The 25955-nt window shown below is 38.5% G+C and overlaps 1 protein-coding gene across 4 annotated transcripts in view; it reads right to left on the bottom strand.

Annotated features, from left to right (window-relative positions):
• Positions 1 to 25955, bottom strand: part of NKAIN3 (sodium/potassium transporting ATPase interacting 3) — a 370144-nt gene that overhangs the window by 6457 nt on the left and 337732 nt on the right. For 3 of the 4 annotated variants that reach the window (XM_040545728.1, XM_040545729.1, XM_040545732.1), the window contains exon 5: positions 22522 to 22582. In XM_040545728.1, coding sequence (XP_040401662.1) covers positions 22522 to 22582 — 61 coding nt within the window. Of the gene's footprint in view, positions 1 to 22473; positions 22583 to 25955 lie in introns of all 4 variants that reach the window. The other variant, XM_040545733.1, reaches the window with a different exon arrangement.

Genomic DNA, 25955 nt, shown 5'->3' with positions numbered 1-25955 from the left:
GGGACAGTGAGTGTTTTCACAATCCTTCCAGTTTCTTTCAACATTTCTGTCAGAAACAATGTGGGGATATCTGCCCTTGATATGTTTTTGGTTCCTTTTACGGTCATAATGATTTTTAAATTACAATGTTTTAGTCTAAATCTTGTATCTTGCTACTCTTGGTAAGATTTTCAACAGCTTCAAGAAGACACACTTCCAAGCTACCACAGAAATCTAAAAGCAAGTTTGGGATGAAGGTGATTTTTCTGATGATTTAGGAGGGCTTTTTACAGAAGCAATGTAGAACTGACAGTCACAGCACATTAGGATTCTTTGGTCACATGAAAGGCAACTGCCTTTATTTGTTTATACACAAGCACATATATAAGACCTAAACTGAATTTATGTCCTCATCGTGTTAATCACTGTATGAGGACTTGTACTGGGTTTATATGGCAAAGTTTTGGTAGCGGGGGGTTGTAGGGGTGGCCTCTATGAGCAGAGCCCAGCAGCTGCCCCATGTCAGATCAGAGCCAGCTCCACTACGGACCTGCTGCTGGCCACAGCCGAGCTAGTAAGCGATGTTGGTTGGGCCTCTGGGAAAGCAGATTTTAGAAAGGGAAAAGAAAAACAAACAAACAAACAAACAGAAATGGCTGTGCAACAGCAGCTGGGAGACAGGAGTGAGAACCAGCCCTGCAGCCCCCCAGGTCAGTGCAGCAGGAGGGCAGGAGGTGCTCCAGGCATGCAGCAGCATTTCCCCTGCGGCCTGTGGAGAGGCCCCTGGTGGAGCAGGCTGTCCCCCTGCAGCCCATGGGTCCCACATGGAGCAGATCTCCACTCTGCAGCCCGTGGAGGAGCCCCCGGTAGAGCAGGTGGATGTGGCCTGGAGGAGGCTGCGGCCCATGGAGGGCCCCCGCTGGAGCAGGCTCCGGGCTGGAGCTGCAGCCTGTGGAGAGGAGCCCACGCAGGAGCAGGGGGGAGCTGCTGCCTGTGTGGGACCCGTGCTGGAGCAGTTTACTCCTGGGGGATGGACCCCGTGGTACGGAGCCATGTGGGAGCAGTTCTGGCAGAGCTGCTGCCTGTGGGCAGCCCCCGCAGGCTCAGTTCGGGAAGGATGGCATCCCGTGGGAGGGACCCCACGTGGAGCAGGGGCAGAGAGTGACCACGAAGGAGCGGTGGAGATGAAGCGTCAGGGACTGACCGCAGCCCCCATTCTCTGTTTCCCTGCACCGCTCGGTGGGAGGAGGTGGAAGAGGGTGGTTGGGGGGGAGGTGGTTTTAGCTTGCTTTTTTTCTCACTGTTCTAGCTTGTTAGTAATAGGCAATAAATTAGATTAATCTCCCTATTCTGAGTCTGTTTTGCGTGTGACGGTAATTATTGAGCAATCTCCCTGTCCTTATCTCAACCCTTGAGCCCTTTCCATCGTATTTTCTCCCCCTTTCCCTTTGAGGATGACAGGTCAGAATGTGGTTGTGGTGGAGCTCAGCTGTCTAGCTGAGTAAAACCACTAGAGCACCTCATATGAAACAGCCCCTTTCCCAGCACTGTATGTACAAGGCAAACAGAGAAAGAAAGAGTGCTCATCCAGGCTGAGGGGGATGGAGAAATGAGGCTTAGAGACTGAAGGACTGATGAAAGGTCCTATAAAATCTGTGGAAATGCTGCTGATGATTTTAATTGCCTCTCCTCTTGAGTCCAGAAAAGGAGTAGCTTAGATGAAAACTGAACTTGATGTACTTCAATCATGCAGCATCCCCTCAGCTGCAAGAGTATTTTCTTAAAACTGCCTGAACAGGACATTACGCTCACCAGCTAGCCCAGTCCAAGTGTCAGACCCAACCTATTTTCACCTCCTCCTTATACTGCTTTTCTTTCACGTTGCAACCCCCCTTCAGAATGCTATAACAAAATAAAACACCAAAAATCAAAATTGCTCTAAGCACTAATGGGACCAAGAGATACATTTGCAGATATACACTTGTAAAAACTGATTTATAAAATATCTAGATGTATAATGTAAAACATAACTACTGCTTCATTTTTGGAAGAAATCATGTCTGTAGTAATAGATTCTTTTTTATTGTTATTTTTGTGCGTGTGTGGTTATTTATACACCTTAGTTTTCCCTGCTCTCAGAAGAGGATTTTTTTTTTCCCCTGAGGACATGATAGAAAGAGTTAGCAAGTATGTTTTTGAGATAATTCACCACTTCAGAACCACACATCATTCCTCTCAGCAATCACCAACATAATCTGCAACTGTAAGCAGAGAGAGAATTTAAAGTAACTAGTTCTTCTACAAGCAGGTCTCTTGGAGAAAGACATGAAGTCGGTATGTAGTAATGATTGGCAACATAGATGTATCTTTGTCTGACAAAGAAAACATATTTAATAGCACCATCAGAAAAGTTTTGAGATGAGCTGTTCAAATCCGTTCAGCTGAGGCTTTCTATTTTGCAATGAAAGACGTATTATATAGTACTAAAGCTGAAGTTTGACTTAAAATTCTTGTGAAGATAATTCTCAAAGCAAGAAGCTGCTCTATCATACAAGACAATTGAATGTGCCATTTTCCATTATGCACTCTATTTTATGGCTGATAGCTCTTTAATATGAAGATTCATCATCAGTTATTTGAATTGTTACCTTTCATTCTAAAAATTCTCTCTGATTTTACCTGATATTTTCAGCATTTATGTCTAGAAGACTCCCAGGACTAAGACTGCGAAGGGCCATTAAATAAAACTTTACATTGACTGAAATTTTAGGATGCATACATCTAGAGAGATGTATGCATGTTTAATTGGGCAAAAGTAAAGAGCAATAACATTTGTATAGGTTTCCCAAGGGGAAAACATTAGTTTAAGGCTGGTATTGAATAATTGATTTTGTTTATTCCTGAGTAATGGATTATGGATAATACCTGCCATACATTCTTAGGATTACAACAATTAACTTCAGAAAGCTGCATACAACTGGAAGTAAGTTCAATGAAAAATAAAATCATTTTCCGTACAGTTCTATAGTTCTATGCTTTACTATTATTATTTTTTTTTTAAAGCAACATGTCATCAGTAGAGATATTCAGTCACTAAACAAGGAACACCCCATGGAGTCCAGTCATTAACTACAGTCATGCAGAGAGAAACTTAAAATCCTAGGGAGAGGATTTTTTAGCACCCCACAGATAATAGCAGGTTACAGCAGAAACTGGTTATTTTATCTGCAGCTGGCTGCAAAACATGATCCATATTCCCAGGGAATTTTTCTCTCCTTGTGTCACCTCAGTTTTGTGGTCATGCTGGATGCTTAATGGCCAGTGTGAAATGTTCTTTTAGAGTTCACTACCTGCTGGGCTTGGAAGTGCAAATTTGTGCTGGCTGCCCACTGTGGGTAGTCCATTAAAATGATGTTCATTCACTCATGGGCCATATCAGAGGAATAGTTGTCATAATCTGTCTGAGTGAGAAAAGTGCAACATCCTGCTAGCTGAAGAAGGTGTATCCACTGTCATCAGTAATTTTGAGGGTTATTCTTTTGTAGATGGATGACATTTAGGTATGCCTCACTACTATTAATGCAGTGCATTCACCCATATGCCAGTTAAAATTTCCTCTCCCTTTGAAGGTAGCACAGAAGAATCAGACATCTGAAAAAATCCCTTCTCCTTTGCCACCCTCTCATCTGGAATTCAGCTTCTCTGGCAATATCCCACTGACCTGCTGGCAGGCCCTGTGCAAACAGCTGCCAGAGCTTGTCAGCCCATAGGTATATTACTAATTTCTCCTTTCAAAGCTGGCACATCCTAAGTGTGCCTGGAGGGAGGTGCAGGGTATGAACAGAGCAGTGATATGCAGATAGCATAATTCTTAGTAAAACCTGCAGCTTCTTGTGCTGAAATAGCTTAGATTCTCTTGATGTTTGCCTTTCCATTTTATAAATCAGGATAAGCCCTCAAAATGATGGCTGGAATGGATGGCACCTTCAGCTGTCCCCTGTCGCGGAGTGGCAGGCTAGAAGCTACTCGCTTGTGTGCTTTTATGTACAGAAGATTTTATTAACCAATGGGGCTCCAAATGCTATTTTACATTGCATTTTTTTCCCACTGTGCTAAGATTTTTTGAATGGCAATGTATTAATGCAATCACATTCATTAAGAAAAGTATGTAGCTGGGGTGGTTGTAACCAGTTAAAGTAAGTGACAGGTAGTAAGACAAGGAGCCAAAGCCTATGACAAAGAAGCAAAAATGGGGAAAATGTTAAGTCAGTGCTACATGCACGAAGTCCAAAGTTTGGACTTTCCAATGTTTGCACTTGTAGCATATATAAATTTTCCAGATAAGCACCTGTGGGTTTTGTTTGTTTGTTTGTTTTACCATTAGGTCTCCACTTTTTCAGTTTTGTCAAAAGATACACTGTTCTTACATCTGAACTACTCAGATTGATCCAGATATCTGTTAGGAGCCAATACTATCGCACTTCATATTACATCTGAGTAGCTGAGCCTCTAGTCATGTGGCAGAAGAATCACACATTGCTTTGCAGTATACCAGGAATAGCTTCTTATTTATGGAGAGGACTAAAGGAGGGAAAACGTGCAAGACAATTAAGAAAGGAAGAAAAAGAAACATCAGTAATAATGTGCCACTGTGACTGTTTTTCTGTCTCTATGAAGTATTAGAAGATAGTAATAAGATGAAGACAGCAAGAAGTAGTAGCAAACTACTGAGAAACAACCTCTTGCATAAACTTTTATAACCAGAAGCTGGGAGGGGAATATTTCATGGTTCCACTCTAATTATTATGATTTGGCACCAAATTTTCTTTTTAGTCTTCACCTAGTGAGATAGATGATCATTTTAAAAACTGCCCCACATTTTAAAATGTGAGTCCCACTCTGATCACCACACTTCTCTGCAGGACTGCACTGAAGGAAATATCCTCTCACATACCTTAAACTGGTATGAAAATCTTAACTATGGTCTCTGCTACTGAACTCTCTTCTAATTTTATTAGTGTTTTGACAACCAAGATATTCATATCAGATGTTCAGATCTTTTATTCTCCAAGGATGCAGCTGCCCAGTAAGATGAAAGAAGTCTGGGGAACGTCAAAGATGTTAGGAGGTGAAGGTGGCTCAAACCTTCTCATCCCAGTTTCCCCAGCCCTTCTGAATCTGAAAAAATCTTTCCAAAACATTTTCCATGCCAGGTCTTTGACAGCTATTTACACCCTTTCCATGCCATTACAGAAGTTAAAAGGCAGGCTACCTGATTGCATGTATTTTCTTAAAGGAAATATTTATCAATCACTTTCAAGTCATTAAGGACTCATGGCCATCACAGGGTAAAAGTTCGTGGTAGAGTATGGTCATCACCCATAAGGTCTATAGAAAAAAATACGTATCACGAGTACTTAACACTAACATAGAACCTGAAAAAGCAGTTTAAGCTGCAAATATGTAGGGATTCTTTCTTTTAGGCATAAGCAAACACCATTTTGCATGATGTGCTATCTGCAAATCCATACTTGAAGCTTAAGTTGTTGAGGAATAGTTTTCCATTTTGGTTTAAAATGTTTTATTGTGTTCTTTCTAAATACATATCAAAGCTTCATCTGTTTACCAAAACAAATCAGCGTGGGTATCAGACATCCAATACATGTCTGCATAGCTGACTACAACTTATGTTATTCTTCTATCAGGCTGTCCTAATGAAATATTTCTGATGATACATTTTCTTCCTATATAGGTCACTACTCTGTTCCTCGTTTTTCTTAAATTTTGTCTTGATGACTAAAATACTTGTCTAATGACTAATGTCTAAATAACTTGCCATTTATTTGTGAAAAAAAGCATATGGAAAATATATCTAAAACCACTTCAAACAAATAAAGCTTCCCCCTCCCTCCCTTCTTCCCCAAAGGCTAGTATTTAAAGGTGTTATTGCTAGTTCTAAAATAAGATTGTTTCAAAGAAAGTGAATGGTAGCTTTCTTTCTGCCTATGACCAAAGAAAGTTACAAATGATTCCAATTTATAACTTCTTATTCCTTTCAATATGGGTGATAAAAAACTTGGTACAAGTATTTTCCCTATAGAATTTATATGTGATTACAGTCTTTTTTATACAGTAAGAAAATTGGGAAAATGAAAAATCTTAGCTTACTTGATTTCACTAATTATTAATGTTTTCCTCTCTGGCACCCTTTCTAATTTAATCTCCTTTGATGCAGAATGCTCTGGGATTTTTATTATTATTATTATTATTTTTCAATAGAATGGTTTGAGTTGGAAGGGACCTTAAAGATCATCCAGATCACAGAATCACAGAATGTTAGGGATTGGAAGGGACCTTGAAAGCTCATCTAGTTCAATCCCCCTGCTGGAGCAGGAACACCTAGATCAGGTCACACAGGAATGTGTCCAGGTGGGTTTTGAATGTCTCCAGAGAAGGAGACTCCACAACCCCCCTGGGCAGACTGTTCCAGTGCTCTGTCACCCTCACTGTAAAAAAGTTTCATCTCATATCTAAGCGGAACCTCCTATGTTTCAGCTTGCACCCATTGTCCCTTGTCCTGTCATTGGGTGTCTCTGAGAAAATCCAGATCCAAATCCCTTCAATGGGCAGGGACACCTCCCACTAGATCAGGTTGCCCAAAGCCCCATCCTGCCTAGACTTGAATGCTTGAACACAGCTTCTCTGGGCAACCTGTGCCAGTGCCTCACCACCCTCTGAGTGAAGAATTTCTTCCTTATATCTAATCTCTCTTTTTCTTGCCATTAACATTACCATACTGCATTTATACAAATTAAGCTGGTGAAGGAAAATAATCCATGCATAGAAGATGATAAATACCCAGAAACTACGACTACCAATTAAGCTCATGTAGTACCAAGACAGAGACAGTGCCAATGAGTTTTTCCTATGCATACCCAGTCAGTCCTCTAAACTGGCAGAATAGTCAAGAATAAAGACTTGTATAGAAGGCTGCTACAACTTCAATCCCATCTCCGAACACACGATCTTCACAATAAATGTGTCCAAGCTGACTTCAGAAGAGGCAGAACTCTGAATCTGCTTTTTGAAGATATGCTTTGATCTCTTTTGGTAGTCTGATTCAGGAAGATATGTTATGTACTAGAGTGCCTTTATATTGCTGCTGAGTTTGGTGCCAGAAACTACAGAACTCTTTTAAAAATGTTTAGTACAGATGCTAGGACCAACTGGAATTGATCTATTCCATTTACAGTTCATTGCTAATTCACAAGTTAGGTGTTTTGTTCCTTTATTATTTTTATTTTTTCTTTTTCTTTTTTTCCCCCCTGTCAGTTGAGTCCCAGATGGCTCTATTTCTGGACTTTTGTTCTTTGTATACATTCCAATTTCTGTTTGCTTCAGTTATTTGTCAGTATGACCCAAATATTTACTTTAAGACAACATCTAAGTCTGCCTGATTATTGTATATCTAAGAATATCTCAACTGCTGTTTTTAACCTTAAGTACAAGACATGGACATTTCAGTATGCAAAATTAATATCCCCTTATATAATGTATCACCTGTTCAATTCTATTGAATAATTAAAGATAAACTTCCTAGAGCAAAGTATTTGCAAATCAAATACTTGGCATAAAGCAGTGCTTTTCAAAACATTTGTGACATTTGGAGTTCCTGTATTGGAATTTCTTTTGGATTTCTGTACATAGAAGAAAGTTCATGTCATCCATTCATGACAGAAGAATATTAACATTATTTTAATAATTTAGGTTTTGGGACAGGAGGGGCCCTTTGTATCATTGAGTGATTCTGGATTTTTGTTCCCACTTTTCTAGTGATGGAAGACTGTTCCTGAACTTTGCTGCTAGCAACCTCTGTGACATAATATTTGCTTCACATCTTTGTATCTTCACTTCTCTTATGAAGATTGAGTGGGAATGAGCAAAGGATGTTCAGGAGAGCACACTTGTGTGGCATTCATAGAACAGGACACAACTGAAAGAAGCACCACAAGATGCTGGCAGTCTTCTCCTCAAGAAGACAAGGCTGTGGAGAGGAACAGCAAACCAGGTGGGCCCTAGAGGTGATGTAGAGCAGACTAAGGACTGGGGAGAGTGAGCAAAGTTTTCTGCAATTCAAAAAACCAGAGACCTGGTTAGGACTCAGAAGAGAAGAGTGGTTTGCCAACTGCATGGACACAAAGGGAGGAAATGTTATAAACCTCTCATTTCTATTCTGTATGATCTAGTAATTTTGAGTTTGCTATTTAATTGTACTAGTCTATATATATATATATATATATATATATTACTTTAGTGTTGTTCTTTTCTTTGGGAGTTCTTAATAAAAGGATCTGTACACATCTACTTCAAAGCTCTGGATGACCACAGTTCTGTCACATTCAGGCCATGTTGCAAATTTTCTTGTCTTTTTTTTTTTTTTTTTTTTTTTTTTTATTTTAATGGCGATATTTTCAATATAGGGCTTAAAAATCTGCTTAATATCTCTTCTTGTTAATTTTTTTTGCAGTCACTCAGGGAAGTCTCCCTTTTTCCTGACCCTTCCTTACTGTCTAGTAGCTAACTGCTGTGGTACAGTTACAGCCTACCATCTTTAACTTGACAGACTTGATATCTTGAACTTGACAAACCTGGTAAAATTTATTTCCAATAGTATGAGAGTTCAGGTATGAGGTTTTGTAGCAAAATATTGATCTCGTATTTTCTTCTCCATAGTATCAGACACACTAACATTGTGTAACTTTGTTTTACATTTCACATTGTACTGTTTTTTTTATGTGGCAAGGTTTTGGTAGGGAAGGGCTTCAGGAGTGGCTTCTGTGAGCAGAGCCCAGCAGCTGCCCCATGGCAGATCAGAGCCAGCTCCAGCCAGCTCCAAAAGGGACCTGCTGCTGGCCAGAGCCAAGCCAGAGATCAATGCTGGTTTGGCTTCTGTGAGAGCAGATTTAAGGAAGGAGAAAAAAACTGCTGTGCAACAGCAGCCGGGAGAGAGAGAGGTGAGAACCAGCCCTGCAGCCCCCCAGGTCAGTGCAGCAGGAGAGCAGGAGGTGCTCCAGGCACGCAGCAGCAGTTCCCCTGCGGCCTGTGGAGAGGCCCCTGGTGGAGCAGGCTGTCCCCCTGCAGCCCATGGGTTCCACATGGAGCAGATCTCCATGCTGCAGCCCGTGGAGGAGCCCCTGGTGGAACAGGGTCTGGTGGGACCTGCTGCCCTTGAGGGAAGAAGAGAGGGAGTGAGAGAGTGGTTGTAGTGCAGCAGCCCAGCAGGGTAAAACCACCACACAGATGAAGCAGTTTCCATTTCCAAAAACCTCCTCCTCATTTATCATCCTGTGTTTGACCCCATGAACATCTCTGAAGCTCTGCATAGAAATCCTGATTTACCACATGACATTTGCTCCTTATTGTTGGGCACTGTATAAATTCCCTCCTTTGCAAATCCTGCTCACAGCATGGATATGACCATCATGCTTAGTGATGGTCTGCCTCAGTCCTTGAGGAGGCAGATCCCAATGCTTTCTACCACACGTCTTCCATGGTTTCAGCAACTTTAAGCTCCAAACTACCTTTTATCTTCTGCTAAGCAGACAAAATTGCCTCCAGCACTGATAGAACGTCCCTTTCCTCATGCTAGCAGTAACTCCCACATTGTCCTTCTTTGACCAACCGGAAGGTAAGCTTGTGGTCCTACTGTGCCTTCTTTGAATTCAAGTCTACAGATCAGAAATAGAACTGGATAAACTCCTTTTGTGATCTCCAGATTATCAGTCTTCTCCTTTCAATCTTTTATCTCTCTGGATGAGCAGAAACTAGTGACCTCTGATCTTCCCTTTGTTTTTGCCCTTAGTTTTTCAAGACGGGGAAGCCAGCAAAATAATCCTTCTCTTGATCTGTGTCAAACCAACATTCTCCAGTCTCTGTAAATGCATTATTAAGTCCTTCTATGGTGCCATCAGTCTTTCCTAGAATAAGATCATCCACTATGCTCCATTTCAGAGCTGTTGCAGAAGCAGCTGGTAAGTCTCCTACTTAATCACACCCAAGTGCATCAGTGAGCACTGTTTTTTCTCTGTAAGTGCTTTTCTGCAAATGGGGAAACCTATTGTACCTCATATGTTACTGCTTTTCTCCTGCTCTTTTGTCATCTTCAAGTTGTCTTGCTGATCTCTTAATATATATATATATATTTGACATTACCATCGCTCTCACTAGTTAAGCTCTTCTCACTCAAAGTAGCTCTTCAAAAACACCCAATATATATAACTACATTCTCAGCTATGAAAATAGAGCTAAGAATATAGAGCAGTAAAAACCTGGAGCTTATGATGGCCAGTGGATGATGGACACTTATGATGGAGTGGAAAAAAAAAAATGTCCTGTGTGTCAGAAAACATGATGGCTAGGAAAATGGTTTTCTCATTGTTAGAAAGTTGGTATCGTTTCATATTAGGAGAAAGATGAATGTGCAAAAGGGGAATAGGGTATGTAAAAGGATTAATACTCATTTTGAAGCCACCAGGGAATCAATCTGTTAATGATAAAGAAGGATAATGCAATAGTGACTTCATCAATAAAAAAATTATCTCCCTGAAGAAAGATGAAGTAAAAAATACATTTTTATGAAAGCCTTGTGAGTCTTGAATTACAGTCGTACAAAATAGCACATTGTCCTGATTAATTGTAATGATTATGAAGGAAAAGAAAATGTGCAGAAATCAATGCCAAGGAATAAGAGTCATCTTATAAATAGTGAGAGTAACACAGCATTATTTGGTTTTGCTTCACCTAAACTGTAATATTGAGAAAAACACAGACGTACTGAGATTAAATTTCAGCTAACAAAACCAACGGTATTGAAACAGTCAATATTGACTGTTTCAAAACAAAAGAATGTAAAATGAAGTTTGAATTGAGTCCAGCTATGTCCTAGATCACAGACGATTCATAAGAAAAGTCTTGTTATGATAAAGAGCTAATAAAACACATAATCAACACAGATTAACTGCAACAAATATAATACAGTCGACAGGAGGCTCAGCACAAGGCAGCGGTGTGCCCTGGCAGCCAAGAAGGCAAACCACATTTTGGGGTGTATTAAACACAGTGCAGCCAGCCAGTCAAAAGAGGTGATTCTCCTGAGATATTTAGCATTTGTGCTGCCTCACCTTGAGTACTGGGTGCTGTTCTGGGTTCTACAATATAAAAAGGATGCTTTTATTCTTTCAGGGATTCAAGGATACTTGAATGTGTCCAGAGGAGAGCAACAAAGCTGGTGAAAGGGCTTGAAGGCATGCCCCATAAGGAGAAGCTGAGGATCCTTGGGTCATCTAGTCTGGAAAAAAAGGCTAAGAGGTGACCTCGCTGCTCTCTGCACCTTTCTGAGGAGGGGAAGCAGAGAGAGGTGCTGGCCTCTGCTCCCTGGGAACCAATGACAGGACATGTAGGAACGGCACAGAGCTGCACCAGGGGAGGTTCAGACTGGACATTAGGAAAAATTTCTTTACCACGAGGGTAAAGACACTGGAATAGGCTTCCTAGAGAGGTGGTTGAAGCCCCTTGTCTGTCAATGTTCAAGAGACATTTGAACAATATCTTCAATAATATGCTTTAATTTTTGGTTAGCCATGAAATGGTCAATGACTGCTGAAGGTCCCTTCCAACTGAGCTATTCTATTCTATTCTATTCTATTCTTGAAAAGTAGATTTTCTATGGAGAGGTGATATATATACTTTATATGACCATATATATGACCATATATATGACCATATATATGACCATATATGATCATATATACTTTGTATGACCAGCTGACCCAAGTGGAAAACTGCATTGGCTAAATCAACTGATTTAATAAGACAGCATCTCTTGTTATAAATCTTGCTTCTCTTACATCCTGAAAATTAGGACTATTGAAATGCTACAACTAAAAAAATCTGAAAAGTACAAAATATAGACAACAATTCCTGGCTTACGAATAGGAGGAATTTAGAAAGATTATTTTATGAAGGGTTGAAAGCCTGATGGCATCAGACACTCAGTACACAGAACTAAAAAATAGATTACAGTAAAAATCAATAGGATTTAAAAAAAAAAAAAGGATTAACAAAAAATAATATTCGAATATCTTGTTTTTCTTTGTGGTTCTTCTAATAAATTTTTGTGATACCTTATTTGTGTGGGTCTTTCTATTGCTTTGATATTATCATTAATCAACATTGGTATCCCTTCCTTTTCCAAGAAAAAAAATTACAACCTATCTTGGTTAAACATGCTGGTTGTCTTTAGGTTTATTAGATTTAGAACTGAGACGGCTAAAATTATGGATAACTAATTCTTATCTTTTTGACTTTGCCATATTTTGAGAAAGAACATTACCAAATAAATTATCTTCCAAAGTTACCTGACTGAGACATGATATTCATAGCTTGATTTAATGTATTTCGCTGAGTTGTGCTGGTTAACCATCTCTTTTAGAATTTGTACTGTAGCTCCTTTGCAAAGTAATTGTTCAAGCGGTCTGTAAGGCAATCATGTTCATATATACTTTGGGAAATATTACATGCAATGGGACCCATAGTATATGATTTCTATCAGAGATACTCCCTAAAAACAAGAAATGAGCAGCTTTGGCTTTTTTTTTTTTTTTTTTTTTTTTTTTTTTTTTTAACTACTGTATTTCAAAGCTTAGTATTGATAGACAAGAATTGAATATAAATCTCAGCTTCAGGGAAATTTAGTGACAGTCTCTTCTCTCATCTGGTCAGTATGGATCTGTTCATTTTTGAGGTTATTGTCTGCAAGGAAGAAAAAGGGAGGACATTTCTTTCTTCTAAGATGAAACTTCAGTGTCACTCTCTCAGACCAGGCATAGGCATAAAGGAAAAGGCACTGAAAATTCTGACCACCTAAAAAGCCAATTCATCCATAAGCCTTCCGAGTCTGTCAAACACATTGAGATATTTGTAACGGGAAGCAGTGGGAATATTTGTCTCAATTGTAACTGTTCAGCTCACTGAATCCCCAGATTCCTTAACAGCGTATTACCAAGATAATTTATGGCCAGCTCCCTGCTGGTGTAGGGCCTCATTAAATGTGTATCCTCTTTGACTTGGTATGCCACCCCCATAACACAGGCCCACCACTAGGTCCATGCTTACACATCTCACACTAAAAACATGAATTAAAGCTGTTACAATATAGAGCTCTTAGGTATGATGTGGTAACTAGGCTAAGGGAAATTCCCACTCAGGCAACAAAAACAATGAAATGGATCTTATTTAAGCTGAGGCCCAGAAATTGGAAGAACCCATCTGCCTGTATCTTAAGACTTGGGGGAGATGGTATTTATATGGAAGTATAGGAGTCTGAAAAGTTTCCTTTCAAGCTCCACAAATTAAAACAAACACAAAGCTGTTGCCATTTAGAAATGAAAAAGTAAGAAGGTTGCAACTGGAAGTAGAAAATGGATTTGGAAAGAGATTTAATTTTAATGGAGAAGCTGGGTGAAAGCTAGGGGCAGGAGCAGGCACCACTTAGGCCTGTGTGTGATGTCAAGTGGAAAGCTCAGGAGAGGAATGCTGGATGCTGGAGTAAGATTGATTTAACAATAGATGCAATTTAAGTGAAAAGGCTAAGGTGCTGGCAACAGGGGGTTGAGATGGCATCCATTTAAAAGCAGATCTAATTTAAACAGAAAGGCCAAGGAGGTGGAAGGTGGAGATTAAAATGAAATCAATATTAAATTAGCTAAGTAGAAGCTTGAATCAAATCTGCTAGTTTTAAAAAAGGGCATACTGTGAGTATTTGGGGACCAAGGAATGGAGCTAAGAAATGTCAACGAGCTGTCAGTATACAATATATTGCCTCTAAACTGGAATTGTATTTCCATTTTAGTAAGAATATTATTTATTACAGTAGTAAACCAAGAAATCTTAAAGGAAGGTGTGATTCCCAGCTTAAGGAAAAATGTATTATTATAATTATATACCTATTTGAAGCAAGTTGTCTTTTATGTATATATTAATCTATGTATGTATATATACCCGGGGTGTGGTATATAGTATTCAGAATCAACAACAGACATGTTTGACATTAATTACATTTGCAAAACAGGAATTTATAAGGTAGTAATGAACTAGCCTTTAAATGCTGTCCTTTCTAGTTATCAGTCTGGAAACCAACTGAAGGCTAAGGGGAGTTTGTATTTACCTATGTTTGGCACAAAATATGTGTGATATATATATATCAATACACACACACATTCATACACATATACACATCCACCCACATATATATATGTTTATATGCATCTATTTATCCATAAAGGTCAGAATTGGCCAATATATACCCTAGTAGTGTTCTGACACATTTCTCTCTGTTCAGAGAAATATGTTAGTACACCCTGCAAAAAATAAAAATATTTTGCTTTCCATTAAAATATTTCTAAATGTTTAAATGAAGGCCCATTTAAATATTATATATATATATATATAAAATATATGGTATATATGGTGTATATATATATATATGGTACTGATCTCATCTATTAATATTCTGTGGAATATTCAACAAAAATTCTTTGTGATAAAGTGATTGAGGTGAGAGTTTACTACTGAATTTCAGGAAAAAATTTCCATCTCATGTTTGTAGGAAGAATTGTGGATAGGCACTGGAGGACTCTTATAATGAGTGATTTACCCTTATCCTTTAATGAAAAATAAATAAGCTGCTGGCTAGCATGAAAATAGCATCTAGACTATCATCTTCATACCTGCCAGGAAAGATAGTCAGAGTTTAATGCATAATTAAATTTGGTGATGGGAGAGGAAATTAGAGGCAACCCTACAGTAAAAAATGAGTTCTTTACTGAAGACGTACTAAAATATTTTGTTCAAGTGGTACAGAAACTCAGCGAGAATTTCTTCAAGTTACGTGAGTTGCATGTTATAGCAGGCTATACTTTATCAATGAAAAACTGAATTTGTTTACATGTCTTTTAGATGTTGCTACTCTCTCATACTTCATCTACACCCTACTTGGTTAAACCTTACATGTTACATTCCACATTAAATTTATGATACTTTCAGGCAGATAACTTTTGCTGCTGCTAGAAATATTCCAGAGCCAAGACTTCCCCTTTTGTATATTGTGCACTATCTCTTATTTAAAGACCATCTCTCAGCTAGAACAAGCTGTTCTGTAACAGTCCATGGAGATTACATATGGAAACAAAGACTATTTTGTACATTTTGCTAGAGGAATGTAAAAGCAGAGGATGGAATGGGTGTTTTGTTCTTAGTTGTTTTCCTGAAATGGATTATTCATCTACAGTTTTAAAGCAGAATAAAGAAGGGGGAATCATGCCTCCACTGTATTTTTTTTTGCCACTGGCTTAACTAGGATCAAGATTTCTTCTGGTCTTCAGTATTTATATTGTTTAACAGCTTTTATTTTATGCTACTTCAGAGGTTTTACCTTTGTTTTTCTGAATTATATCTATGTGCTTATTTCCATAGGAACAAGAACGAATGCTTGTTCAGGCAATTGTACAATAAATTAATGTAAAAAAAAAAAGGAAAAAAAAAGAAGAAAAAAAAAGAATGTAGTGTTAACTTAAATAGCATAATGTCCCATATGTATTTGCTCCTTCATTAAATACTTCAGAATTCACTGTATCAGTTCAATATAAGACTGAACATGCATTAAAGCTAATGATAGGTAGGAGGACACTAACAGGACTGTAAGACCATGGAATGTTGTTGCAATAATAGGTTTATCCTGTATATTTACTGTATGGGAGAAAGTGGAGTAAGTACGATAGCAAATAGGTGAGTCTGCATCTAGTCAGTAAACTCCCAACTGGACAGGCCTCTGTAGTCTATGGAAGCTGGAAGCTGACATTTGGCTCCATTAAATGTTTGGTGGGGTTGGCCTGGGCCACTGCTGAGCTGAGGGAGCCTCCTGGATACTTGTGGTGGTATTTCTGATCGTATGTCATCTGCTTCTCTTCTCTGTTTTATAGTGGACAGCTACAAGGCAATGACAGCAGCCTTTGTCTTACCAGAACTGGTACATCAAATTCTGTGGTTTTGGTTCATTCTTTTCAAGCCTTCCAAAAATACTGATAGTCATTGTCATTTTGCAGAAATGCCAAAGCCAGGAGAATATTCTCAACCTGGAAGCTATAGTAGTGTTTGAGTGCCAGGAAGCAAAACTCACTGTCATTTAAAAAGTCTATGTTAAGCATGTTTATCTGCTGGTCAGTAACAGCGCATTTTGTTTCAATATCTAAAGTCATTATGGCCTAAAGATGAAAGTGGTGAGTGCTAAAGCTCAGTGATGATCTTTGGCTGCTGTTTGGGAAGTTTCACAAGTACTCATTTTCAGTGAGATAATTTAAGATAGTCGTCATCTGGGCATGTTTGAATCTGGTAATGCCCAACAGAAGTGTAGCGCAGTATCCTCTTTCTTGGTCATCTTTTATGTTAACTGTTTTATTATTAAAATCATATTTTTTAGGAGTTAAATGGACTCGACCATATGGGAAATTGCAATTGATGTAAAGATATTAGTAGTGGATTCCCAAATACTGCTTAGTTAAGTGAACATGTATATTTATATATAAAGGTAATCACACAGACATATGGATATGTTACTACTATTAGCTACTATGCTAGCTCTTCATTCCTTTTGGAAAACATAGCATATTTATATGAAATTTATCACTGCTGGACCTCCTATGTAACTACAAAAATTAAAAGCAAATAAAAATTCTTTCTCTCGCATTAGATTACTGACAACAGATGCTCAATGGTGTGTATAAATGTAATGCCATATGTCAGATAAAGCGTTGTGGTAGTTTTTCAGTGTTGTTAATAATTTGGTTTCCTTAATATTTGTCTAATGATAGCATATGGAGGTTCCTATAGATAACGCAGTATGGGGGAACTATAGGCCTGTTAATTTGACCTCAGTGCCAGGGAAGCTCATGGAGCAGATTATCTTGAATGTCGTCACGTGGCACTTGAAGGGCAACCAGGCGATCAGGCCCAGTCAGCATGGGTTTATGAAAGGTAGGTCCTGCTTGACTAACCTGATCTCCTTCTATGACCAAGTGATGCGCCTGGTGGATGAGGGGAAGGCTGTAGATATGATCTACCTTGACTTCAGTAAGGCTTTTGACACCGTTTCCCACAACATTCTCCTCAAGAAACTGGCTGCTCGTGGCTTGGACTGGCGTACGCTTCATTGGGTTAAAAACTGGCTGGATGGCCGGGCCCAAAGAGTTGTGGTGAATGGAGTCAAATCCAGTTGGAGGCCGGTTACTAGTGGAGTCCCCCAGGGCTCAGTGCTGGGGCCGGTCCTCTTTAATATCTTTATCGATGACCTGGACGAGGGGATTGAGTGCACCCTCAGTAAGTTTGCAGACAACACCAAGTTAGGTGCGTGTGTCGATCTGCTTGAGGGTAGGAAGGCTCTGCAGGAGGATCTGGATAGGCTGGACCGATGGGCTGAGGTCAACTGAAGTTCAACAAGGCCAAGTGCCGGGTCCTGCACCTGGGGTGCAACAACCCCAAGCAGCGCTACAGGCTGGGAGATGAGTGGTTGGAAAGTTGCCTGGCCGAGAAGGACCTGGGAATACTGGTTGATAGGCAGCTGAATATGAGCCAGCAGTGTGCTCTGGTGGCCAAGAAGGCCAACAGCATCCTGGCTTGTATAAGAAGCAGCGTGGCCAGCAGGTCTAGGGAGGTGATTGTGCCCCTGTACTCGGCTCTGGTGAGGCCACACCTCGAGTACTGTGTTCAGTTTTGGGCCCCTCGCTACAAGAAGGACATGGAGGTGCTCGAGAGAGTCCAGAAAAGGGCAACGAAGCTGGTGTGGGGTCTGGAGAACAAGTCTTACGAGGAGCGGCTGAGGGAGCTGGGGTTGTTTAGCCTGGAGAAGAGGAGGCTCAGGGGAGACCTCATCGCTCTCTATAGGTACCTTAAAGGAGGCTGTAGAGAGGTGGGGGTTGGTCTATTCTCCCACGTGCCTGGTGACAGGACGAGGGGGAATGGGCTAAAGTTGCGCCAGGGGAGGTTTACGTTGGATATTAGGAAGAACTTCTTTACGGAAAGGGTTGTTAGGCATTGGAATAGGCTGCCCAGGGAAGTGGTTGAGTCGCCATCCCTGGAGGTCTTTAAAAGACGTTTAGATGTAGTCCTTAGTGATATGGTTTAGTGGAGGTCTTGTTAGTGTTAGGACAGAGGTTGGACTAGATGATCTTGGAGGTCTCTTCCAACATAGATGATTCTGTGATTCTGTGATTCTGTGAAACTCTTCCTTTTTAAAAAGCAGGTTATTGTCTTCTGTTCTGAAATACAACTGAGCTCTAAAAACGACTGGTTCAGGGGAGAGACAAACAAAAAATAATTTTTGTTTGTTAACTTTGTTCTTGTGGTTTCATTTGTTGAATAAAACTTTCCTTTATGATGAATGGAAGCCCTTTCCCTTATTTTCATTTATGTACAAAAGAGGCTTGAACTTCCTTGGATTGACCTTTTGATATTTCAGGCTTGTTTTTATAATGAATGGTGAAAGGATGATTGTAGGTTTGTCATTAATCTTCCTCTCTATTTTCATGTCTTTTTCCTTATGCAATTTAAATGCAACTCAGCTTCCGCTTTACATATTCACATACAGTACAGAACTATCACTTTTGAGATGTGTCAATGTCATATTTATGAAATAGTATTCAGCAACAATAATGCTATTGTTTCTTAAAGAAAGTCCAGAAAATATTTATAAATTTAATAACATTTTTAACAATGTATTTTTCCTAGTCCCCAGACTCCACTTTATTAAAACCATTCTGTAACTCTGAGAGTGTGGTAACAAGCTTCTGAGTTCATTTTTTGGAGAAAATGATTCACAAACAAGATAGTGACAGGCTTTTATGATTACGGATTTCACTTATTCTGTTCCTTCAAAATGGCTTATATAGATTGATAGATCTACAAAGATAGAAATGAAAAGAATGAAAGGAAGAGATATAAATAGGCTTTTTCATTAGGATGAATGATGGAAGGTATTAACCCCACTACAGCAGCGTGCCTTTTACATGTCTTCTTTTTTATTCCTTTTGACCTGCTATCATCTTCTTTCTAAGTAAAAGTTAGCTACAGTCTGGAATGTAGGTAAAGGTGAGCAATAGCTGGAAATAAATGTTTCTTCAAGCATTATTACTGTTCAGAGAAGTGTCCATCAGCCAAAATGTCAGCCTCAAAATCCATTTAAGCACTGCACAGAGGCTAAACAGGCAGCTATTATTAATTTTTAAGTCTGCCTGACAGGTTTCAGACCAAGAACTGGGGTTAACTTGATGCACTGAATATTGCAGAATGTATTTAATTAGGGAGGCTGTGACTCTCAGATGGCTGAGGATTTCCTGTATGCAAACTACTGCAAAAATATGATGGCTGCATTTACCTAAGAAAAGAACCTGTTGTATCATATTAAAATGCATAAAATTGCTCTTTCATTGCAGTTTCTTGAACTTTTATCCTACTGTAATAACTGTATAATTTAAACTTGACTATTTTGAAGTACCACTGTACTTCTCTTTAAAATAAATTTTGTTCGTTATGCTGCAAGTTAACAATATGAATTTTTCCGGAATAAGCCCTATTCATTTTTCTGTTCTCTGGTTACCAAACCAAATAATTTTCCCACTGTGCCTTGCATGGATGTTTCCTCATTTAAAACATAGCTGTGGAATTGATATAAATAAGTTAACATTTCTTTTATGTATTTATCTATAAAAATGAAGGACTCTAAAACACAAATGGGCATTAAGACACAAATTAGCCCAAAGTGAGATACCAAAGAGCTATTTAGTTGCTTCTGATTGGATTTGGGATCTTAGAAAAAATACATATTAAAAAGCAACAAACTAGAAATTATTTCACTCCACTTAAACCTCCTAGATGTATCAGTTCTGCTGTTTTGTTCCACTTCCAGCACACAGCTTTTTTTCTCTGTCCCAAATAATCCTCTGCTAAATAATAATAATAATAGTAATAATAATAATAATAAAATAATAATAATATATTCACACAAGAATCTGGAAGACTATAATGGTACAAAATGGGAAACTGACATAATCCTAATGAAGGTTGTAAAGATAAATTACAGCATACTTTCCAAGATGAGTAAGATGATTTTCACTTGTACGTACCAAAACAATGAAGTTACCATTGATAGTTCTGGAAGACAAACAGAAATTAAATGTAGATAGATGGTTCCTTTATGGAGAATGGACACTGGGTAGATTTTGGGTACTGTATCTCCTTAGCATTTGATATGCTTTATTGTTTAATAAATAAGTCAATTGTCCCTTCTCATTGATTGAGAATTCTCATTGATCTCTATTGATATCATACAGCATGAAACTCTCAGAAAATGGTGGGTAGCAGTCAGAGGACAGAGGGTCTGGGGTAAATGCATTTTGTAAGTGAATAAGGCCATTATCTTGGCAATAACCCTTGTGGGGCCCCAAATGTAAACTGCTTATGCTCTTTATCAGGTGATGGTGTTTTCCAAGAATAATATGCTATATTCTTTGGTCTGAGTTTTGTATTTCTTTCACACATGCCTAAAACACTGATATGTGAAGCACACTATGAAGGACTAAACAAACTAAAAATATATATAAAACACCTATGGAAAAAGTAAAGAGCCTATCTTCCCAGGTACAGATATCTGTGTCTGTATGTGTGCGTGCTCTTACAGACAGCATTACTTTTCTAAAAGTGCTGTAGCCTGTGTCTTTCTTATCAGTCTGCCAGCCTTCCCGATCGTTCAATGAAGCCTCCCCCTTCCAGGAATTTTGTTAGCAGTTGTCTCATACACAAAGTTTCCCGACATCAATACGAAGCCCTAGATTCTGTCATGACTCACCACAGCTGTATGAAAAGAACAGTTGTCTCTCAGTTTCTCTGTAGTCTTTGGTCCACATCTCATATGTCTTGCTGCCACCCCCACCTTTGGAGCTATCCTGTATTACCAGTTCCTGACAATCAGCAGTTTGTGGCTTTCTAAGGGAGCGTTGTTTAGGCTTCTGCTCCTCCTTAAGACCTACATTTTATGTTGCTTCTCCAAGTGTTCATATTTCTCATTTACTGCTCCAGGTTCCTTTAGCCTTTTCAAAGTGAACAATGTGTACAACATTCTTATGACTTCTTCCCACTAAATATTATCTGAGAATTTCTTTGATATATTTACTTCCTACTAGAAACCTAAATGAAAGCATGAAAATAGATTTGACACTAATAACTGTCACATTAGGATGGAGAACTGAACACAGTATTGTTTGTAACGGTGGAAAAATATATTCACACTGTTTTCAGTCAAAAAGTCTGTTTTTCCATCACAGCCATGAATTACCTGAATTATGTTTTCAATAAGATTTTCAAGATATTACCAAATACTTTCTTAAGACATGAATTATTTTTTTGTACTCTATTTATCTCACCCACTGGTGCTATTCTATGTAGAAACAAAATAACTATGTTAAGATTTATGAGTAAAACTTTAGGATTAAATATTTGGTTGTATATTATTTATCCTATAGCTATAATGTGATGTATTTCTTTTTTTTTTTTTTTTTTTTTTTTTTTTTTTTTTTTTTTTTTTGTCCTAAAGGCAGATATACTGCTTAATTCCTTACATATGAGAGGAGGTAACTGACACAAACACTTTTATTTTAAATAGTCTTGTTTTTCTGTTTGCTCCTGTTTACTCATTCTCATTGCAGTTTCACTACTGCTTTTAATAATACCTATGATAGTCTTGTGTGTATAGCAAGTTTGTTAGGCAGTTCTCACAGTCACTTTTCACACAGCTTCCTACCAAAGCATTCGACATATTCATATTTTTCCAATGACCATTTAATTGTTTTTGATAAATGCTTTTTTAAAGATATTCACATTTTCGAACTCTGAACAATATATGGGTATGTATATAAGTGTTTTCTTGATAAAAGCATGTTAAGAACGTGGGGTCAGCATTTCTGATGTGTGATCTAGTTACGTTTAAGTGCTGAATAGGTCTATCTAATTATTGATGAGAGTAATACAGTACACTGTAAATGGCTTGACCTGTCATCTGCATTAACTTTACTGCCAATAAAACTGTCATTTGGAAAAACAGACTAAATGTCTTCAGGAGCTTTGGTTCAAATTTAAATATACATACATAAAAACTCATGTATATATGCAGCATGGATCACATCCTTTTCAGCAGTATGACTGGTTCATGAAAGTGGTTCACAGATCCCTACAAAAAAGTTCAGTAAGTACAATCCTGACAGTTGTAGTACCTAAGTACTACAGTGTAAGTATGGGTTTGAGCAAAATTGGTTGTGTACTTGACTGTCAGATTCTGCCATTTTTACAAACTTTTTTCTTCATCTTGGTAGTTAATGCAAGACTAAGTCTCACCCCAGGTACTGTAGCTCCAGAGATGGATAGGTGTGTATCAGTACTTACAGCTGTCCTCTTCCTCCATGAAAATACTGATCACGTAACAGGCATACACAAATCCAATCAGCTGCATGAAAGAAAAGGAAAAGCAATCATTAGAACACTCTGAACACTTATTAAGCTTTTATTACAATGCTGTATAAATACAGGTATCACAGCTATATTTAGAAAATATTTGATTCCATTTTCTGAATTTATATGTAAATTTCAGAGCAAGTGGTCACAAACAGCTAAATTAAAGAGACTTTCTCTCTTTTGCTCATGTCGCACTATATTTTAAAATCTTTTTCTCTTTTCTAGCCCCACTGAGATCAGCACTGATGAATGCTACTACAAAACCTTAGGTCTGAACATCATGTTAGAAAGTGCTTGGATCTTGATGTTAAGCTACTATGTACATTCCTTTATTTGTTGAATACTTCTGTGCTCACGTGGCTCTGTCGACATTCAATGTTGAGGGCCCCCTAAGCACCTAATTAACATATAAAAAAAGATAAAATATTTACTGACTGCTATAGAATTAAGTTATAGTAAAGGTATTACAGAATCCACAAGATGTCATTTGTCTTACATAAAGTGATCCAGTGAAGGACTTCTTAGCCAAAGTTTAATTTGATATGTGAAAAATCATGATGTAGCTAAACAGTGAAGTTGGGTTATGATTCATCAGCATTAGGAAACACCTCAGAAGGGCCTATCTGCAAACCACATTCACTATGCAAGAAAAGAGCAGACTCACTTCCTCAGAGGACAACACCAGCAAAATCATGCCATTATTTTAACAGCAGCTCCCACAAAAACTTTCTCCCCAGCCCAGATCTGTGTCACTTGTGCAACCGAGAGGAAGGGATTAAAATCTTAGGACCAGGGAATAGAAACTCAGCTCATTAGCTTTTCATTCAGACAAAATGTTTTCTTATGACCATCACCAAAGATGAAGAAAATTCCACTGGGAAAGAAAACCTAATAAACTGCACTGCCCAGACATGTCCATGCTTGAGAAAATATTGTTTGTGCAGCTGTACGCAATTTGTGCTATCTGAAAGCCTTGAAGAGGCTGTTCATGAGAGATTTCTAAAATAACTTAGAGATTAGTTTTTTTAATTAAAATAGTTCCTTTAAGGGTGTCATGGATCAACCATCTGAGAAGGAGGTAATTTAATAGTATCTAGACAGGTATAAGCTCCTTCACTGGCACAGAAATCATTCCAACCTGCTTTCTTCTCGGGCTACAGCAGGAGCTTTACAAGCAGCTCCAAGATCCTCTCTGCAGACAAAAAGCTTGTCCACACAAGGGAATTCAGGGAAGTTAAGATGAATTAACTAAAGCTGTGAAATCAATGCACGTAAGATAAAGCACATTAAATCCCTGTGTGGCCTTTTCCATTCAGAAATAAAGTGGCCTCAGTTCACTGTAGCTTAATCCGCCTCCAAGGGATTAATCTTCCCCATGGAGAATTAAGCTTCAGTATACCCAGGCCGAGTTCAGTGTGAATGAGAGCTGTCACAGCGTTGCAGTCCAGTCCTGCCAGCTTCCTCTCTTGGGCATTCACCCCACCGGTGTTTTGGGAAAATGAGCCAGTAAGTTTAATCCAGTTTTCCTCTGGCTTTGAGCAAGCTGCAGCATTGGCAGCTTCCTTGGCTATTTGGGGAGTCATATTTACTGGGAGAAATTGCCACAGCCTTTATCAGGTGGACATTGGGTCGAAGTGTCTTTCATTTATGTTAACTGAAGCATGATTATATAAAAGCTTTCAAGGGATCAGAAAAAAACCACCAAACATTATATTTGAGGTATATTGCTTGTGCCACCCAAACATTACACATAGATTAAACTGCTGTTGCATTAAGTACCATACAAAAAACAGAAAACGGGTGGCTTTTCAAGAGGAAATGTCACCTGTTTATTTACAGCACTTCCAGCTCACCACTGACAGTGTGAGATTTGACTGTATGAGTCACTTGGGTTTGTTTCTTCTCCCTAAGTATATGACTGAAATATTTTGAAGAGCAAAGCCGCTGAATAAATAATGAACATGATAAGAATGAATTGTAGTACAGCTTTTCAGGACAATAACAATTCATGGAAAACATGTGGTATCAAAAAAAAACAAATAGAAAGAAGAAAAATCAATAAAACAGATTAGACAATTCTAAATGGACCTGTCCTAGTAATTCTCCCTCTTTTATACCTCTAGATCAGGTTACTAGCTATATCATATGACATTTGAAGACTATAGGCCATGATTAAATAGAGTTCAGCCTACATAAAAGACTGGATATGAAGGGAATTGCAAGTGGTCACAGGCATTTCAGCAATGGTGCCCAGTAAATTGGCAGTGCAGCTTGGCATGTGCCCTGGATTGGGGGTGACGTCTTGCTTTGTGGAATATCTTGCAGGAAGCACATTTTTTTTGTGCTTTATAATGTGTGCTGGTGTCATTCAAGATATAGGCTCCAACCTCTGCAGTTCTTCCGCACCATCCCCATAACAATATTTGGAATCTGACTACAGAAAAGACCAGGTTTTTATTTGTGCATCACCCTTTGCTGTCTGGCTACTCTATGGTGTAGGCTAGCTAAAGCTGATGATTGGGTGTCCTCGCCCTCTGCCTTCTGCAGTAAATCCCAAGTTTGTTAAGTTTCAGAGCACTCTGAAAACATTTACTTTTCTTCCTGATGTAAGCAAAGAAAGGTGGTACAGACAGAGTATTGGAAATAGGAGTGACAGTTCAGCCCACAGTCTTTGTGGGTTGAAAGTTTGTGAAGGAAGCTCAACAATTTAGAATTATTTACTGTTATCCAGTTCTGTATTTCATATTTTTTTTGGTACTCAAACTCAGTGAGAATGCTAGTTTCACCTCTCATCCTCCCAGCACAGGAAGAGATTTCCACTCTCATAGGTAATAATCTACTAGACACAAAGAAGAAAGCAACAGGGAAAAATACTTTGGGAGGTCTTCCCTCCAAAAAAGTACGAGGCTTGGCAAACCTGATTGTTTTAACAGTCATAACAGCTTACACCTTGCTCTTTCAGTAGATCTTCTTAAAGTAAACCTTTTCCTACTGACTTTAGAGTTTGAAACACGCTGTTGTAATGTCTTTGCCTTATTTATGGTCTTATTCTTGCAGAATCAGCATTCTCTTTCTGCTTCTCAGTATTTCTTTATATTTCTCAGCATTAGTGGATAAATATTCCTCAATCAGACAGAAATCAATGTTACATATTATGTTTATGGCATATACGTGTTTAAAACATAGAATTTCCTCAATCTGATTATTAATTAATACCTAGAGAATTAAAAAATATATATATTTAGCCACTCTCAGGTTTTTTTTGGTTTTTTTTTTGGGGGGGGAAGGAAAAATCAGGTCTTTAATCACATTGGGAAGTATCAAAACCCACCATATTTCAAGAATAACTTTCTGTAATTAAAAAG

This window comes from Cygnus olor, chromosome 2 (genome assembly GCF_009769625.2).
Source record: "Cygnus olor isolate bCygOlo1 chromosome 2, bCygOlo1.pri.v2, whole genome shotgun sequence".
Lineage (NCBI taxonomy): Eukaryota > Metazoa > Chordata > Aves > Anseriformes > Anatidae > Cygnus > Cygnus olor.
Note: the sequence above shows the minus strand (reverse complement) of the source record. Positions and strands in the feature narration are given on the sequence as shown.